The following is a 21,048-nucleotide window of genomic DNA, read 5'->3' as shown; positions in this document are numbered from 1 at the left end:
TTGCTACTTGGTCTTTGGCTTTTAAAGCTTACTCTTGAAGTGACAAAATGCATTCAAAACAAGGCATAAGTATGCTCCTGACTAAAAACAAATTTATATAATAAATAGTTTGTTTAATTTCAATTAATTTTTAAAAATTATTTTAAATAATATAAATTTTAAAAAACAGTTTTTAAGTTACAGAATTAAGTTAGAGTATTTTTCTTATGTAAAAACAAAAAGATATGATTTAACTAGTGTCACCCTGCCAAAATTGGAAAATATTGAGGAAATTCAATATAGGAACACACAATATAATATAATGACCATTTTAAAAGATTTAACAGGTTCCATAAAGGTTTCTTTTGAATAAATGTACTATAATATAATAATATTTTATAAGTTTAGTAGAATTCCATTTATCTGAGTTCCAATTAACTGGAGATTCTGTATTAAATGAGGTAAACCTATAAGTGAATACACTACTTTTCTTATACTGTAATTCATATAAAAAAAGTTCAAAATAATAAACAAATCATTTTGAAATATGTTATCATTTCACTTCAATTTGAGACAAATCATGCATATTAAAATATAACTACAATAATAATTATTTTTATTCTTAAAACTATTGTATGTACTGTACATTAGTTGTATAATAAATGATGTAAAAATTATTGTTCTTAAAAATGACTAAATTCACTAAGGTATAAAAAGAGGCTTAAAAATGATATAAATCTTTTATATTCATAGTTTTTTAATCTGAAATGTCTGTCCATTTGATCTGAGTTTTTGGCTATATGATGTAGCATCAGTTCACATTACATCAGATAATCATGATTCTACTGTATAAATAAATATATTAATTACCTTCATCCATAAGTTCAGATATAAGTTGATCTTTCTCTTTTAACATTTTTTCAACTTCTGTAGCACTTAATCTTTAAAATAAATAAATATAAATTTAGTATTTTTGAAAAAAATTAATTTTATTCTAAAAGAATTTTTACATATTTACATAAAAACAATTTCTAAATTTTGTAAATTAAAAAGTACATAAATATGTTTATATATCAATAATCAAAGTAAACTTGGAGCAAAAAGTATTTTAACTGTTTAATGATGTCCTTATATTAGAAAAGTTTAAAATAAAAAGAATTTATAAAAGTTGAATTGTGAAGTTTAGATTAATTTTTACTTTGTTATTTTGATGATAATTTAAATTCTATCACTTTTATAATATATTATTTTATATTTTCATGTAGTATTAAATTCTTGATTTAACAGTTTAAATAGTTATAGAAAATTTTTACATTGTAAATTTTCACTTTTAAATTTCTTATTTCTTACAATGGGAGAAACAATTTGATTATATAATGTTATTTAATATAGATTTTCACTTTTAAATTATTAAATTATATTTTACCTTGATACAGCCTCTTCTTCTAAAGCTTCTAACTTCTGTTTGGCTATATCCCGTTCCTTTTATAAAAAGAAAAAAAATACATGTTAATTTTTCACATTTAAAGTACACTCATTTCAGTCTAAATAAATATATACCAAATATAATTTATATACATATATATTCATTTCTATTAATTCTTATATATTATATACACAAATTAATATTCAATTATTTAAATAATTTCTGTATGATAAAAATGATTTAAAATTTCTTGTATTAAGTAGATAAATTTTATATAGAATCATTATTTAAGTATAACTTTCTAACTAAAAATTATAATTATGAAATTATTATTCAAATTTTGACAGATTTCTTATTAAAGTCATATTTCTAGCTTCAGTTAAAATTCATATCTGCAACAAAATTTCTGTTTTCTATTTTAAAATTATATTTATTAATAATCTTATTATTGTATCTAATTTGAAATAAATCATAAGATTCTAGAACAAAATTTTGTTCTAAATCCTGAAAATAGCCACTTAAAATAGCTATAAAGGTTTAACTTACTTTGATTATTTCATTTTATTTTATCCAGTTAATTTGTTTTAAATAAAAAACCAATAAACTAAATAAATAAATATATTTTATTTATTCATTTATTAAATTTATTTATTTAAAAAAATCAATCTTTCCTTTGTTCTTTTCCATCTAGAAATATGGTTTTGCTAAATTATAACTTAGTCAAGTTAAATTTGAAATTATAACTTAGCCAGTGCCACATTTCTACAGATGGAAAAAAAAATCAAATTTATTCTTTACAATAAACCTTTAAATTTCCCTACATAAAGTTTAGCAAAAAATTATTAAACACTCTTAGTTACAAATATATTAAAAATAATCATATTTTTCATTTAAATTATTATTATAAGATTCTAAAAACAATCTTCTCTTTTTGCTATTTCATATTATTATTTTATATCAAATGATAAGCTTCATATTGTGTACTTAATTTATTCAGTTCCTTTGATGAAATATATTTATATGCATTATTCAAACAGAAATTTGAATAAGATATGACTAAAAAACATTGAAAAAAATTTTATATCCATTATGGATAAAATTTATCTTTATTTATTTACCATGATATCATTAAAAGAATTTATACTAAATGAGTACTACTTATTATGACAGTAAAATGCCAGTTTGCAATTTTTAATCCTATTTTAATATAAAAAGATCACATAACTTCTGGTCCAATGCAGAAGTTTGTATATAGTTAGTCAGGACCTCTGGCTTGTAAGATTTCCATATCTAGTCTCAATTTTCATATAATTCTGTTCTCAAGATTAAGGAAGGACAGACAGACAACAGTGGGAATCTATAGGTTTACAATTTAAAAGTTACAGCCCATTAAGAATAAATATCCAGAATAAAAGCAGAAACAAAGTTCCATATCCTACAGTAATCAATTATACTATCACAAAAAAAAAAAAAAAAAAAAAATTTTCATATTCTCATTTTTGAATTTGAAATTGGAGCTAGAGCCAATAACACCTGATAGTTTTGATTTGATTACTTTTACAAAAATAACTAACTAATTCACATAAATCATCCATTAATTGTTTGTGTTAATTATATATACTCTGTTTTTGACTAATAATTTTTATTTTTAATATTTAGAGAATTTTTTTATATTTAAAGACAATTAATACAATTTTATTTATTAACATACATCTTCATTATCAAATTATATTTTTAATAATTTTATTTATTTAAGAATGTATGTAATTAAGAGTTATTACACTGTTCAAGTCAATAAAATTTAATAATCTTAATTTTTATATTTCATTAATAAAGTATTAATTTTGTTTTCATTTTGAAGTCATTCAAATAAATTAATATTAATATAAATATAAAAAATTAAAAAATAATTTTTTTCTGTAAAATAATGAAAATACCTTGCTTGCTTCTGACAATTTGTTTTCCAACTGAGCAAGTCTGTGAGTAAATTCTTGAGTTAATTCTGAAGTATGACGACTATCTTTATTTCTTAGTTCTTCTAAACGTTTAACTTCTCTATTTAAAATAAAACTCCATTAATAACTAACTATATTTTAAAATTCAATATTAACAGAATCAATCTGGATAAATTGCCATTTAATATTTAAATCACAAAAAGTATTTAATAATAATGACTATAAATTAATAATCACAAATACAGAATCATTGCTTTTTACTCATTTAATTTGAAATAATATAATTTAAGGTAAACATAAAATTATTTAATACAGGTGTCACATATTAAATACTTAATCTCTTGTAATAAATATTTTTATTAAAAAATATTTATTAATCTATATTTTAAAAATATGTAATAAATATAAAAAATAATTCATAAATTTATTCTTATAAAAATTTCATAATAGTGTTTTGTAGCTTGGATTTAAATAATTCCTTAAGAATTTAGTTTAAATTAATTACTTTATTTTAATATTCATTTTAATTGATGTTCAGTCAATATGAGTTTTAACTAATTATCTTAAAAAACTATTTATTGATAAAATTCTATCCTAAATAATATTTCCTTGAGATAATGAATTTTGCATAGTGAATGAAAGCTAAAAAGAAGTTTATTCTAAAAAATTAATCAACTGTAATTAAAATTCTTTATAGTTGTTTTTTACATAGAAAGTATTAAACACTATTCATACTTTTTTTTAAAAAAATAAGCCAGGACGATTAAGTACAAATAAAGAAAAAATATATTTCTCTTCCAGACAATACAAAATGTGTCTTTTTATCCATAAGTCCTTTCTCACGCAGTAGAGGGATAAGACAATTCCACGGCGGAGTCAACCTTCCATTTGAGGCTTCTCGTCCGCCTCACAATGTAAAATAGTCCAATATTTCCCTCTAGCGGTGGCAGCACAATTTAAAAAATAACTTACAATTTTTTAAAAATAAGCCAGGATGATTAAGTACAAATAAAGAAAAAATATATGCGTGAGAAAGGACTTATGGATAAAAAGACATTTTGTATGTATTGTCTGGAAGAGAAATATATTTTTTCTTTATTTGTACTATTCATACTTCTTTAACTGAAAACAGCTTTCTTCATTTTCCCAAATTTGATTTTAAATATATTTCAAATCTCTATACTATTTATCAGACCATAAATTTTCATTTAATTATATTAAAATCTTTTCTTATAAGTCATCTCTTGTTTTATAAACATTTTACACATGAATTTTCAACTTTACAAGTCAAAAATAATAACCATTTTCAAAACTCATGATCATTGTCAATTTCATAGAAGAATATATTTACTTTCACAGATATTCCACATGAATTATCAGAATGATAAGCTTATAAATGAACAGTTGTCATACAGTAAAATGAGTTAATTACTTCAATTATTCTTGCATTCACAAGTTTTAGGCATTTTATTTTAAAAGGTATCTATTTAGTGTATATTAAAGAATTGTTTTAGTTTTATTGTTAGTTTTTATAAAGAAAATAATTCTATCATTTGCCAGATGTACAAAATTATTTATTACCAATAAATTAGGTGACAAGGTTTTTCTCTTAGCTTCTCTTAAAATGAGTCAGATATATGAATTAATTTTTAAATTTTTTGTTCAATTTATATTTAAATGCAATATTTCAATAATATGATTCTTAAAATTTAAGAAGTTATCTTTTGTTCTATAATCCTTAGTTTTACAATGTTCTACGAATATTATAACCAAACATAAAAAAATCAAATGTATACTGAGAAATGCAATTTCATCCTTACAAGAGAAAATTTTTTTAATGCAAAGAAAATTTTATTATGTAATGGATATTTTATACATATAAATAACAATATTATCTAATAATTTTCTGAGCTACTGTAGACCATTTCAAAAAAACTTGAGAATTGTATTTGAAATTTTGAATTATGGCATATAAACATTAAAGTTACAAAATAACTTTTTAGAATATGTAAGCATAAGAGTAAATCTCAGTTAATATTTTAAAAAGTCCAAATAAAACAAATATCAGATTAACAACTTATGTTTTTTATAATTTCATATTATATGAAAAAATGGGAGTGCTTCAATTCTTCTCCATAACCAGGTGTTTTTTGAAAGCTTCAGTCTGAAGACAAGTTTGATTAAAATACCTTATTTTATTAAATAATTTGGTTGAAATGAATAAAAGTAAGTTTAATTCCTAAAGTAACCTTATTCTATTGTTATTCATAATTTCTGATATTGAGTCAAATCTAGGTCCTCTGCAAAGATTGCCATCCAAAAGGAGAAGACTACCTTTAAGTCACCTTAAACTACATTTTCTTCAAATTCAAACTTGAACTTGATAGCTAAATATAAAGAAAACTTGCTTAATTCTCTTACTGCATCAGATAAGTCAATTAATTTAAATTCTCCACAACACTGACCCACAAAAGCAAATACAAACATTTCAACTGCAAACTGAAATAGCTGACTTAATTACTTCCAGCAATAAGCTGGTTAATCAAATTTATTTGATAGAGATAAACTGAATACAATACAAAATGATATTAAAGAATTTAAAAACCAACTAAAGATAGTAAACAAAAAATAACAAGATGGAAACAGAAGTTCAAAAACTAAAAATTGAAAAATGAACTAATGTAATTTAAAACTGATATTTTAATCAATAGTTATAATGAACTTATATAACATAATTTTAAGTTGTGATATAGCAGATCGTTTTCTGATGGTTAAAAATTTCACCACTTTGTCATATCAAAATACCAGTTCCGAATCCTTATTTTGTCAAAAACAAAATTAAAATTAACAGAAATTTCAATTGGAAATAACCAATAAAATTAAATATTTTCCAGAAATTTCAATGAATGATGGAAAGGAGGTGTATCTTCAAATAGAAAGAACTGTGAAAGAATTTGTTGGGTCACAATTGGAAGGTAGAAAGAAGTTATCTCAATTTAAAAAGCATGGTATGACTGTTTGTTACAGACTGAAACAAACGAAAATGAAAGCTCTTTTACAATTTAGTAGATAGTCAATGCAGGATAACTTCACAAATTACAAAAAGAGTAATGTATCGGTACTTTAACTTAGTAATGGTCAAGAAAATGAGACTTTTAAAAGTTAACTAAATATCAATAAAACATAACAATATTTTCTAGTCTACCAGTCAATATTTTCAAAAGAAATCCATAACCAATGAGGTATATTGACTTTAAGTCTTAGTCTGCTTTCTACAGTCAATTTCCTACAATTCCAATCCCACTTTCTATTGATGAACTACAGAATTTAAACAATGACAATCTAGATTGTTTTAAGACTAGACAAACTAAATGATTTGATAAATAGAATGAGATCTAACTTGTCACCTGTTAGAGATTAAGGACCCATTAAAATTTCTAAAATTGATACCTCCATTATGGAAGCAAATCTTACTTAATTTATTTAATTCTTTTTATGATTCTTTAACCTTTCCAGAATCTTGGAACTTAGTTAAATTATATATAACTCATTAAAAAAAAATAATAAAAATTTCACTGAAAATTGTTGATTGATTGTTTTACTACAAACTATCAGAAAATGTTTTGCATCCATTCTCACAAAATACATTTCAAAAGTAGCAGGCTACAAAAAACTTGATAATATCTAAATTTCAATTCGTGTATACAAAAAATAAAAGTACTGAAATGACAATATTCTTTCTACTGTCACTATTACAACTACAGCTTCTTAAAAAAGCTCAAGAAACTCTTTGCTGCATTTACTGATATAACAACAGCATTTGACTCACTCCATGTTCAAACATTAATTAAAAGACTTATTCAGAGAAGATCTGGAAAATCTTTGGTTTCAAATTTTAAAATTATTTTTCATGCAAAGTTAATATACTTCATGGCAATCAAATATTTTCTGAATTTACTCTTACTCAATGTATCCCTCGAGGTGATTTCCTATGTACTTGCTTCTATCATCTATGCTGGACACTGATCAGTTATTTTTAAAAGAAGCAGACAGAATTCAAATCTTTGACACAAAATATCATTATATACAAACAACAAAAACCATTTAAGATACAGTCTTTTTTTTTTTTTAAACCTCTTAAATAAAAGTTTAAATAAAAAGACTGCATCTTAAATGGTTTTTGCTGTCTGCTGATTTTTAAATACAGGTAGAGAAGAGTATCATTATATACTTTACAGAAATGACTTGGTTCTTCTTGCTCCAACAATGATTGCAATATAGCATAAAATTAATACATTATATATACAGGATGTCCAGAAAGAGTGAGTGCAGTTTAAAAGTAAAATAAATTAAAAATAAAAAATGTTCAAAGAAAGTTTTGTTTTTATTTTCAATCTACAGTTATTGGAAAATTATTTACTAAAAATTAGGTTATCTAAATGGTGTCCAGAAAGGGTGAGTGCTATCTTCTTTAAATTACTGAAAGATGCGCAGGCAAAGGGGTGGGGGGGGTGCAATACTAAGAAGCTTGATTTGTGGAAATTTAGTAGTGATGGAGCTGTTCATCAGTCAACAGTGTGCGTTGTGTCCAAGCATATTACCAGAACAATAATTCTATTGTTACTGCACAGTGTTTGTTTTGTGCTCATTATGAAATCCGAACTTTGTCTCACCAGAATATCATTCGGAAATGGATTAAGATGTTTGAATTGATGGAATTGACCATTACAGTTCAAAATACTGATTTCCAAATGACGTCAGAGTCAAAGAAATGATCAAACGTGTCCGACAATCAACAAGTGAAAATCCAACATTGTCTGTTTGTAAGATAAGTCAAGCATTGAACTTAAAAAAATTGTCTCTGCATGTGATTTTAAAGCACGACTCACAAAAATAAGTGAAGGACTGTAACTCAATTAAAGCAGAATATCACAGCAAAAATGGTATCAGTATCTCAGGCTTTGTGTCAACATGTACTGAGAAATCTTCACTCAACATCAGAAGAGTGCCAAGAGTGCCAGGAGACATTTAGATAACATAATTTTTAGTAAATAATTTTCAAATAACCACAGATTGAAAATAAAAACAAAACTTTCTTTGAACATATTTTATTTTTAATTTATTTTACTTTTAAACTGCCCTCACCCTTTCTGGACACCCTGTATATTTATTTGAAGACTACATTTCAGAATAAACACAGCAAGAACTAGAATTATGAAATTTAGAAATACTAAAATATCAGAAAAAGAGAAAAAGATCTATTTGGATAGTCAACCTTTAATGTTGGTAATAAAATTAACTATTTGGGAGTATTTTGCATAAAGTCATACTTAAAGACAATATATTCCAGGAGTTTCTTCATTTAATAGAATAATAGAGACTTACACAGAAACTCCTGGGATATATCATCTTTAAGTATGACTTTATGCAAAGTAACCTTGTGATTATCCAAAAGGACCACTAGAGGGCTAAAAGCAATTAAAAGTGCTACAAGACACGGTAGATATTGTGATAATTTTAATCATTGTTTAATTGTGAAAGTGCTGTATCCTCAAATAAAAGGTCAGCATTTTAATCACATTTTAACTTTGTGGTAATTTTTAATATCCTATTTTTTTGCTGTCTTAAGAAGATTTTTTATTTCTTCAAGCCAATTAACTGTTACTTCTAAGTTGGTCTGTGAAACAGGGAAAGAAAAGACTCTAAAAAATTTATATATTTTTTTTGTGTAAGTCTCTATTATTCTATTTGGGAGTACTTTTTCTTGAAACAGAAATTTTCACCACCATCTATACAAAATAAGTGCTAAACTTAGACTGTTAATAGATAACTTAATATATTTATGTTCCTTACTGAAAAATTTTAATATAAATTTACACATGAAGTTAAATGATTCTTTAATAAATATTCATTAATATAATATGCCAGTCCTATTTGGGATCTTATATGATTTAAAACACTTTCATATCATTTTTCTTCATAGATTGTTACGTGTTAAAACAGTTCCTGACTATTTCCTTCAATATAAGACAAATAGATATCAAACTTTTCCTGTCTATTTAAAGAGATTAATTAAATTCTATTATTACAGACTAAAATATATGAACATATTAAGTTTCTCCATCAGACCATGCTGAAACAATGTGATATAGTGAAAAATAAAATAAAAATCTTTGACAGTTAAAATTTAATAACATTTTACAATCTTTTGGTATTTCATATAAATTATTTGAAAATTTAGAGGATGATTGAAAATATGGATATACACTACTGATGGAACAGCATTTTCTTTATCTATAATTAATGATCAAAATTCCTTAGCTCAATGTGTCTTTCACTCATGGTATCAAACATCTTAAAAAGTCCAAAACCCAACTATATGACAATGAATATAGAAATAAATATTAAAAGGCTGTTAATACAATTAAGAAGACTGTTTATAAATAGTAAGAATTTATTCAATGTATATAATGTCTTTTCAATAGATAACTGCTATTGGTGCAATTCAAAAGAATTTTGTCACTCATCTCCCAAAGAACTAAAAAATTTTCTAAAGTGTGTCAAATCAATAAAATTTTCAAAATATTACAATTTCAAGACTGCCAACAAAAATTTAATGACTTCTTTTTATCAAAAGACTTGTCAAGAATTCAAATGTATAGCTTAAATAACTTTTTAAGATATATCATTAATAAACAAAATAGAAATAACTTGGGAATGAAATGTCGATTGAAATGATTAAAATTTTCATTTTGTTTGACAAAATTAAAATTTGTCAATTCTAATCTGGGTTTTAACAATTATTACCTTACTCTTAGACACATATGCCAAGATGTGATCATGGAACAGTTAGAAAAGGAATCGTAAACAAAACTCAGTTTTTTTTCTTAGGCTCAAATTAGTAAATATTGGCAATGATAAGAATGATGCAACTACTATTATTGCATTGTAAAGTTTATCAAATCACTTTTGATTCACTTTTGCATATTTAAAATCACTTTTGAATATTTGTTCATTTAATGTACACAATAAAATTTGACTTTATTTAAAGTGTACCTTTTGGACCATACAATACATATTCAAGTAAACACTTCACCGATATGAGTTTTTCCCAATTAGTCTAAATTAGCGAGGTTCTAATGTATATGATAAATAATGATTATGTATCTGTGAACTTCATATTAAATTTTGCATATGTATAATATCCATACATGCAGTACATGTGAAGATTAAACTTACATAATAATACTTCACTCAAAAGCCTTATATTATTTTCAAGTAACAGTTAATTTGAAACAATTTTTTCAAATTAAATAGAACAAACTGTTCAATTTAAGCATTTTGTCAATAAATATAGAATCAAGACCTGAAGATGATCTCCAATTAAAGATGAAAAACGTTAGTCAAAAAAACAGTTTCAAATTAACTGTTACCAGAAAATAATTTAAGGCTTTTGAGTGAAGTATTTCTATATCATTCCAATCCAATAAGTGGTGTTTTATAAACATGAATTATTGAATACTAAATTTATATATGGTTACCATTTTTTACACATTATATTTCCAAAATAAATAATTTACTAAATTAATTTGTTTTAAAAGAATAAATTATAGTACCTTTCAAGAAAACTATTGGAATCATGCAGTTCAGCAGCTTCTTTACTCAAGTCTAGAACTCTTTTCTCTCGATTTTCTAATATTTCTTCTAATTCTGTTTGTCTCTGTAATAAATAAACTTATGAAATAATGAATTTATTTTTTAAAATGTTAATAATTTTTAATATTTATTTTAAATAATTTTATTTAACTTAAAGTAATAAACCATTTGTGAAGATACTACAAATAATTTAAAATATAAATGAAAACAATTACAGTATTAACAAATAAATAAAATTATTCAACCTGCAAAATCTATAATAATAAATTTTCACAACTGATATATAAGACTTAAAAACCAAAGGTAAAAAAATATTAAACTTTTTAAATTAATTAATTTGTTAATTATTAGCTTACTCATTTATATGTTTCCATGGTTATTTTTTTATAATTATTTTGAATTGAAAATTTAATAATGTACACTATAATGTTCTAAGAACATAATGTAAAATTTTATTGATTCCATTAAAAGCTATATCAATATGAATAAACACTAATAATACTATATTTTTTAATGACATTGAAATAAAAAATAATAGCACTGGTAGTTATTCTTCTAAAACAATTTTATTATTTAATAATATTTTTTATTTAAAAAAATTAAAAATTATTACAATATATATTATTTTTTTAAATTATATAATTAAATTTTACTTTGACATTTTTTACATTTGTTTAAACATCTGTTTTACTATTTTATTGTGACAGATAATATGAGAAAGTGTTATTGTACATATATACACACTACATATATATATATATATGGTATACTTTCATAGATGAAATGTATAACATTTCCAAACAACAAAAAATAAATGAGTTGATTTCTATAAAAGGAGAAACTTTCTAATAAATTTTTTATATCACATGCACAGACCTGTTTATATACTTTTATAACTGACATAAGCTTTTATAACTTATAGCTGACATAATATTTAAAAATAGATTTAAAATGAGTAATCAAAAACTGTAAATGTGTTTAAACATTTTTCAAGCAATATATTACATTCCTTTTTTTTTTTAATTTACCAGTTTTATTTGTACAAAATCTTAAAAAATTTTGTCTGTACTAATTGTTTGTGCAGCTGAATTAATCACTGTACCTTTAACAGCTAATTGCATCTTTCAGCATGGGCAGTTGAAAATGGAATCTTGATTTCACTTTCAACTGTCCATGCCTAAAGATAGTACATTAACCAGGTTGGAATCATTAGAATTATTAAAATTTTGTCCACTGTTAAAGGTGCATTGATTAATTCAGCTGAGTAACCACAATGGTTAGTTTATCCTTTTTTGTAGCATTTAAAAAGTCAAAGTTTAATATAAAAGAATAAAAATTTAACATTAGTTTTAACATCATAATTTCTAAAACTTAAATCCACATTCATTCTAACAATAAATATTACCTTTATTAATTCTGCAATATTAGTAGTTTGTCCAATAATAGTTTTCCTTGATGCTTCCATATCATCTTCACAATCTAAAACATTCAATAATTATTTTATTAATATTAAATATTTCATTTAAAAAAATAGTTTTAAATATTTTAATTTCTAATATAGTTTAGTATCCAAATAATAGTTACAAATAATATACTTTATCTAAATAAATTAAATACTGATCATATTTTCTTATTAACCTTTAACTACATGATATTCTATTCGACAATTTCAACAAATAAATTTAAATAATTTTATAAGAAGAACAATATTAAAATGAGCACATCTGAAATATATAATTTATTATTTTAAAACTATACAGTAAAAGCCACTTAGTGTAAATCATGGATATTATTACCAGTCCCTTAGTATTATCAGTTAGTCTGTCCCAAAACATTTAAGTTAAAATACACTTATAAAAGTTTGCTTATTTTAGTCAGAACTCAGCTAAATTATTTCCAGGTAACTACATTTTTCATACTACAGGCCTCAATATATAATTGATAACATACAATAATTATCAGTCTTATTTAATAATATAAATGTTAAACATCAATTGTTAATTGCTAACAGTACATCAGTTTAAATTATTAGAATCACTTCAATTATATACTAGCTGTTATAAAATATGATACTGCAAAAAACAGTAGGCAGACAGCACTAGATGAGTTACTATGAATCAATAAATATAATTAATAAATCTGCAAGTTATATATTTTGTTATTATTTTAATATGTCCTTTTAATATTAGTCAATAAAACCAGAATTTTTGCTAATTTTAGTCTTATTTACTTATTTCACTTATTGGTCAGTTACCATCAGTATAGACAAGCCCCAAAGTGATTACAATAAGTGGATTCTATCATATAAGATCATATAAGAAAACAAACATATTTCAATTACCTAAAATATAAAATTAAAAGAGAATGTAATAGCTCAGAAAAGCAAGATTATTAAGCAACTGTAGATTAAAATTTAAAGTATAAATAAATATATAATCAAATTATTGATATAATCAATTTTAACAAATACAGTTAAAATTCTACTTTATGTAAAATATGTGTTTTTTAAATTTAATATTTTCACAAAATTTTATATTTTATTAAAATTTATATCTGATGTTTTAAACATATTTATGATTGGATATATTTTTTCTTCATTTTCCAAAACACAATATAATTCTGAAATCCACAATAAGTTTATTCAGTATAATAATAATAATCTAAAAATACCTTTTTTTCCTATACTTTATAGCTTAGTCTAGAAATTATATTCTTTAAGTAATTGACTAATGTTAATAAATTATTAACATTAATTTATACTCTGAATTAATTAGTTTATTTATATTATTAATTAATTCAGATACAGAACTATAATCATATGTACATTGTAAATTTCACTATATTCTAAAATCATCAGCACTAATAGTTTTTTCATTCTAAGAAAATTATAAAACAATTTTAAAAAATTTGATTTTATCATAACAGTAATAATCTATTATGAAAAGAAGAAAAACTAAGATAAAAGCAAATAGTCACTTCTAAAACCAAATAATATATATATATATGATTCATATAAATGACAGAAAAACAAAGTGTAAAACTGTAGAAATAAATGAAACTATAGATAAAAACCTTTTTCAAATTTATAATTCACAACTATAAAACTGCAAGTTGTTTAAAAGTATCAATGTAAGAAAATCTATTTTTAAATTATTTTTTTTTAATAAATACAAAAAAAAGAAATATTCTTCAAATAGTTCAAAACAAATACAAAAATCTAAGATCTATACTTTGATACTTTGAGTGCACTAACATTAATTGAAAATATAAACATGCTGATAAACCTGACCAAATCTATTTCAGAAACAACAGATAAACTCTAAAATCTCTGTTTATATCATAACCTAAATTTTGCACTTAAAAATTTCAAGTACAATGTATTTTTAAAATCCTGAAAATCAGAAAAATATGCTCTAATTAAATCTAAAATTTTTATTCTCAAAAACGTTTAAAAAAATTTAAAGCAGACTTATAAATTTAAAAACATGATATTTACCTATAAGAGTTTCATCATCTTTATATAGACTTTGCTGTAAATGCTGATCTCCATCTTCTTCGACTTCTTGTACGGCAGGCATTATACTACTATCGGAATTTGGACTTTCAGATCTACGTCCATATGATCTAGACATCCATGAACTTTTCAAATGCATTGAAGAGTGTTTTTCACCATTTTCTCCATTAGGGAGGGATATGATTTCAATATCAGATGAAGTAGTAGTTTCATTTTCTTCTCCAGAAGTATGACCACTAAGATGTTCAATTTCATATTTTTGATTATCAGAATGCTCAGATGTAGTACAAGATTCAGAATTACCACGATGTGAATAACTACTATCAGCTTCACCAACCGAACATTTTACAAAAGAACTTGATGAATTTGTTCCTGCTGATCCTACACTATCAGAGGATTTAATATCATATTCTTTTAATTCTGGTGTTTCTGATTCCTCATCTTTTAACTCACTTTCTGTACTAGTTTGGTCCCTAAAGATATCTCTGCTTTGATCACGAGAAGAAATGAACCAATGATCTTGGAGATCATTTGCATGATCTTGGACATTATCATCATTAATTTGTTCTGGTGAATCAAGTGAATATAAATCATCAGATACAGGAACAACAGATTCGGCAGAACTCAAATGACCATCATCCTCCAAAACACAAATATTTGTAGATTCGGTTAAGTTCTGTATTTGATTTTCATCATTAATTGCATTTTTTTCATTTTGAGCAATATCAGAGTTTGGTTCCCAAGCACCATAATTTTCTATATTAACTTGTTGAGGAGATAAATCAGAACTAAAATCATCACCTGTTGATGTGGATAACACTAACAAAGAACTACTTTCTAAAGTGTTGCTGCTACTATGTTTTACAACACAGAATTCAACAGGTGGTTGTTCTGAATCAATTTGAGGACTAGCAGATTCATTAACAGCTCCAGAATCAAGTTTTTCAATGTTTGTTACTACATTTTCTTTCGATGTTAATAATTTTTCACTAATATCTTCTTCTTTTATACTTTTAGCAGGAGTTAATAAATTCTGTGGAAGTTGAACTGATCCTTCAGGTTTGTCTAAAGATTTTTGTAATAGAGACGGAGACAGTTCAGTCAGCCTTTCAGTAATGGTCAAATGAGCCTCAATCTTGACATCACTTTCTTTACAACTATCATATTCACTGTCATCTTTTGAGAAATCCCTGTTCATCTCTTCACTAGTGTCATGCTTTGTTGTACCAGATGGAAAAGCACAGCGCTGTTGTGGTTGAGAAAGGACAGTTCCCTTGTCTTTATCACTAGATGTGTCTTTACTAAAATGGCTTTCAGAACTTTGGTTTTTATTACCATAATCAAAAAAAGATCCCCAATCATTCCAAGATCTTTCTTTAAAGTTATCATCACTAGGAAGGTTTTCTTCTTTACTGCTTTGTTTTTTATCATCCGTTTTTGGTAATTCTTTCTTATCTTTTAATCCATAAGCAGCAAAAAAGCTTTCATCTAAAAATGAATATTCAATAATTATAATCATTGTAATTAATTATTACTTATAACATACTATAAATATAAACAAACAGACTAAAAAGACATGCTCTAATTTGTCTATGTTCTGTATTATTCTGTTTCAAGCCAATAAAATGCATTAAAAAAAATGTTTATATTACATTATATTTTCTATCAATTTTTTTATTTTATTCTAAAAATTTCCTTTTATTTAAAGCAACATTTCATTATCTCTAGAATCTATAACAATTTAAAAACCAATACATGTAAAATGGACTATCTATATCCTGATTTTTCTTAAATAAAATGGATTGTAGAAAATACAATCCATTTCATTGTGGCTAAAATAATCATTGTGTTAACAAAACCACAATGATTTTAAAGGTTTATTTCAAATAGGATTTTCAAGCTATAGAGACAATGTCTATATCTCTATAATTTATGTCTACATTCTTAGTGGAAGTCTCATAAATTTCTAGTTTCTCAAGAGATACTTGGCCATCATTTTCGGAAGCAAATACAGCCAAATCAGTGGAAGGTAGGCTCTTTTTGATGAAATACAAATGCTTCTGTAGTTCTTTCCATTTCACAACTATATTCTATCTTCCTCTTTACACTCTATTGTAACATCAAAATGTTATGTTCAAAACCATTGAAAACATTCATTTAGTTTATTAAAGTTTGTTCCTGCTGGATATTTTTGGTTTCAGTGTATTTATTATAACACTTTTCTTCCACTTAGTTACATAGTATAATAAGAATAAAAATTCTGAAACATTCCCTTTTCTTTGAAATAAAAATAAAAAATTTTAATCAACATATTTTCAACTTTTAAACATCAATTTCAGAATGACAAACTTTCATCAAAAATATTATAACATCACAAAAACACAACTTATTAAGTTACATTGTTTTGCATACTATTTTATAAATTATTTAATAAATATAATCCTATAAAATTTAAATCGTTAAACAATTTATAATTAATGTAATATTATATTAATCCAATTATTTTTTATTAATACAGTAAGACTGCTTAACATGGGGGATACATTCCTAGATGACAAAGTGCTAAACAAAACAGTGTTAACACAAACATATACACACAGAAATGTAATTTTCATTTTTTTTGATGAAGATCCTAGCTCTTCTGAAATTCTTGTTTTTTGTGATAGACCTTGTAGTTTCATTTGTCGCCTTTTTTCTTTCCTTAAGCAAATGTCGGTAGCAAGAGATCACATCCAAAATGCCTCGTCTTGCTTTTGCACTCCTTCAAAATCTGGATTATTTGCAACAGTTTGATCAACAATCTCATTTATCATTACCAAACTTTTACTAAGGAAATCTGAAAAAAGTTTTTTGGGTTCTTCATTTTCAAAATCTCTATTTTCCAGTTCTACATGAATTCCTCGTTCTGCCAGTTCTTGAAGGTCATCGTTGGTAAGGCTCTCACCAGAAATTTGCAGTAACTCCTCAATAATCCTGCTCGTCTGCATCTCCTAGTCCTGCTGTATCAATTAGGTTATTATTTGGTCAACGATAGGCTCTTCTTGTTAAGAATCCTTGGATACCACTGGCAATACCTTCTTCCACACTCCGTTCGTGCATTTATCAGTTAATTCTTTCCAAGCGAAGTCAATATTGCCCATGGCATCCATGATGTTATATTTTTTCCAAAATTGTACCAAACAAACAGATTTAAGGGAAGTACAGTGCTATGATGAATTGCTACCTTTTGCCGATTGGTTCATGTTAGAGAATAATCACATTATATATGAATCAATGAAATACTAATTTAAATAAGCGTAAATTTTGAGCTTTTTTAGGCCTCGAGCAGACCCAGTTATATCGAACCAGTGTTAATCGAGGCAGCGTTAAGCGAGATCTTACTGTATGTTAATCCAGTTACTAGAGAAATCCATTAATGCTTTTTTTAATAACTAAAGGCTTGTACCAATTTTCATACAACACACAGTGCAAAAAATAATGTGAATGACTATCAATTAATTAGCAATACTCATTTACATTTATTTGAAATTTGATTCTATTTGCAAACATAATTTTGAAGACTTCTATGGAATGCAGTCCATACTGTATATACTTCAACAAATTCTTATGAAAGTATATTATCGATATTAATAATATTTAAAGTTTTATTTTAATCTTAAACATCATCTAATGATATTTATATCTAAATAAATTAATAGTAATAATAATAATATTAAAATAAAATACTGTAAATCAATAGCACTACAGGCTACATATTTTGCAAAGTATATAACTAGGATAGTTATATACAATTATACAACAATGATGCATTCAGTAATCTGTACCACTATATTAGAAATATAATTACTATATAAATAAATAATTACATTTTTGACTATTAACTGCCAAAGATTTAGTAAGAGAAACCTACCACCTCCCTTCATATGGATGGAAGATCTTCCTGCTTCATCATCGCGAATATCCAGAGCTCGATCAATGGTTTTCTGAGCCGAAGTAAATGCAGACTTGGCCAAATTTGCAAATCCAGCGGTATCAAACCAATTCATTCTGAAACAACAGGAAACGTACTTTTCAATATTCGTCTTACATTAATTATAAACGGAAATAGATTAATTTTTCACGACATTTAATAACGTAGGCACAAAACTTGCAACTCTTATATTTAGTAAACAAAAATAATCTACATATAACTTTAGTTATATAACTATTTTTGCATTAAAATTTTCTCCGATTCCAATTTTTTTACTATATTTGTGTGTTTATAACATCGTAAATTTAATGTATTTTATCAATTATAGCAAATTATTACTTCCAGTTTTAATTCGTTTCCATATTACTAAATCTTTAAATGTCTTCGACGCCATCTTGGATGACATAACGTCAACACCAAAAAAAAAAACAACAAATGGTGTGTTAGAAATTAACATAAAATAACAAATAATAATAAAATTATTTTAAGCAGTATTTAAATTCACCGTGTATTTTGTAATAGTTTTGATAATATTACGATATTAAAAATTTTCGTGTTGACGTCATAAAAGGATGTGTTAATATTTAAAAAGTTTCAAGTGTTATTATATTACAAATAATTTATATTATTTATTATATTTTGTAATTTTAAATATTTTTAATCAGAAGTAAATATTTTACAGTACTATATTTTTCTATAGAACAATAATTTTTATGTAAGGTAAGCAAATTCGTCGAGCGTCTGCTAGATATAACTTCAACACAAATGGAATTCGAAAACAAAAAGAAACGAGACGCCGACTGGTTGGTCAGAACCAAAAGTAAATACCATTCCAACAAAATTCAGTTTTCGGACACTCCATATATACAGATAAATAAAATCGTAACACGCATTGGGTCATTCTCACAAAATTGGATAATTTGATGCTCCAATAACTGTTGTAAGTAAAAGTGTACAAAGATGATGAAAGGCTGAATATATACTTTGTGTGTACTCAAGTCCAAAATAAATGCTTGCAGAAATCGATACCACAAATTTCCAAAAAAGTTTGGTTTTTAAATAGATAGTATATTGTGGGAATGATTATCGACTACGAAGAAATTATTACTGTAGGGAGAATAAGGAAGACGTTCTTCAGACTGCATTATGACTTTATTTTCTGCTTCAAAATATCACAGTTTAATCCATGTACAGGAGTAATTAAGTAACAATCAGTTTAATGCAAATACGTGACTAATAATTGTGAGACCCGATCTCATGTGTTAAAAATATAATAAAAGTGTCAAATCAAGTAATCGGGCTTTGATTCTAACGCTCGTAAAAAACGGGAAGAAAAACCTAAATAAAATCGGGAAAGAATAAAATTATTAGTCAAAAAAAGAAACGTTTTTAAATAACCTTAAAAGGAGATTTCAAAGTGCGATTAATTTCCCTTGGTCGGATTAAAACGCCGTGTCGAGTTTGATCCTTTGTTGCCATAAATGGTCTGTTATCTACCTGGATACAAGAAACCGACCAATCGAAAAGCTACAGATCCGAGGAAAGAATCCTTTAAAAGCCTGGATCTCCAGGACAAAGGTAGACTTTTCCCAGCTTTCGACTGTGAAGTCATCTGACCAGATTTCTTCTGCCTCCCTTGTGAAGTTATCTGAAAAGACTTCCTCTATCTCCTTTGTAAAGTTATCTGCCTTGTTTTCATTGTTCTACCTTCGAACTCTTCATCTCGAACGTCATCATCCTGCCTTGAATTGTTCCAATTCTCAACGCTTCATCACCGAACTTCCCAACCCCCATAGAAGCATCTCGACTGAACGCCCCGGAGCCATCGACTCTACAGTCCAGCTCCTATAGTGGACGAGATGCACTATAAATTGTAAGACCGCATAAATAAACGGGTTTATTTGTCATTGCAGCTGTTTGTCTCACTTTCCTTCATCCCACATACGATAAAAACCTGACATTTGGATATCTTCAATTCGGAGACCTCACATAATGTAACAGTTTAATCCAGACAAAAAGTTTCAGAAAAGTGCCGGTACCTACTTATAAAATTACCCTATTGACAAAGTTTAACTCACGAGTGAGTTATGTGAATCTGACATCAATTTATGCAGTTAGAAAGTCTCAGCAAATACGAAATGTCCTCTTCTATTGCAAGGCGTTTGTGGTTGTATTTTTTTTTGAGTACATCACTGATGTCATATTCGCATGCCACGTATGACCTCTGACAGAGAAGATTTCTTCGGACTCTGCAGCATATTCCGAGCTCTTTCTCGGTGCCAAGTCCTGTTTTATATCGATTTTGTTTTCGATGCCGCTTCACATAAAAACACGTAGTTAATTAACAATTAACTTTATTCACTCTTGGATACAACTGACTGGAATGTCGACTAGACAAGAACTCTTTCAGACAAACGAAAGTTGTTGGAATTTTCACCTTTGACTTGACGCCCAGGTTAAGTTATAACAGATCTTCCCCCTCTAAAACTAAGTCTCGGAGATGTCCAGGTAGCGTCCGTGTTCTAGAGCACCTGCTAACCGGTGGTCC

General features: G+C 25.7%; 1 protein-coding gene across 1 annotated transcript in view; it reads right to left on the bottom strand.

Annotated features, from left to right (window-relative positions):
• Positions 1 to 18,929, bottom strand: part of Tmf (TATA element modulatory factor) — a 66,444-nt gene extending 47,515 nt beyond the window's left edge. Inside the window, exons 1-8 of the mRNA XM_067271260.1 lie at positions 18,840 to 18,929; positions 18,441 to 18,577; positions 14,513 to 16,018; positions 12,422 to 12,495; positions 10,977 to 11,080; positions 3,343 to 3,460; positions 1,406 to 1,461; positions 850 to 920 (exon numbers count right to left, since the gene is read on the bottom strand). Of these exons, the coding sequence (XP_067127361.1) occupies positions 850 to 920; positions 1,406 to 1,461; positions 3,343 to 3,460; positions 10,977 to 11,080; positions 12,422 to 12,495; positions 14,513 to 16,018; positions 18,441 to 18,576 (2,065 nt within the window). The 5' untranslated portion in view covers position 18,577; positions 18,840 to 18,929. The remainder of the gene's footprint in view (positions 1 to 849; positions 921 to 1,405; positions 1,462 to 3,342; positions 3,461 to 10,976; positions 11,081 to 12,421; positions 12,496 to 14,512; positions 16,019 to 18,440; positions 18,578 to 18,839) is intronic.
• Between the last annotated feature and the right edge of the window lie 2,119 nt (positions 18,930 to 21,048).

This window comes from Centruroides vittatus, unplaced genomic scaffold (assembly GCF_030686945.1).
Source record: "Centruroides vittatus isolate TY-2023 unplaced genomic scaffold, ASM3068694v2 contig_393, whole genome shotgun sequence".
Taxonomy (NCBI): Eukaryota; Metazoa; Arthropoda; class Arachnida; order Scorpiones; family Buthidae; genus Centruroides; species Centruroides vittatus.
Note: the sequence above shows the minus strand (reverse complement) of the source record. Positions and strands in the feature narration are given on the sequence as shown.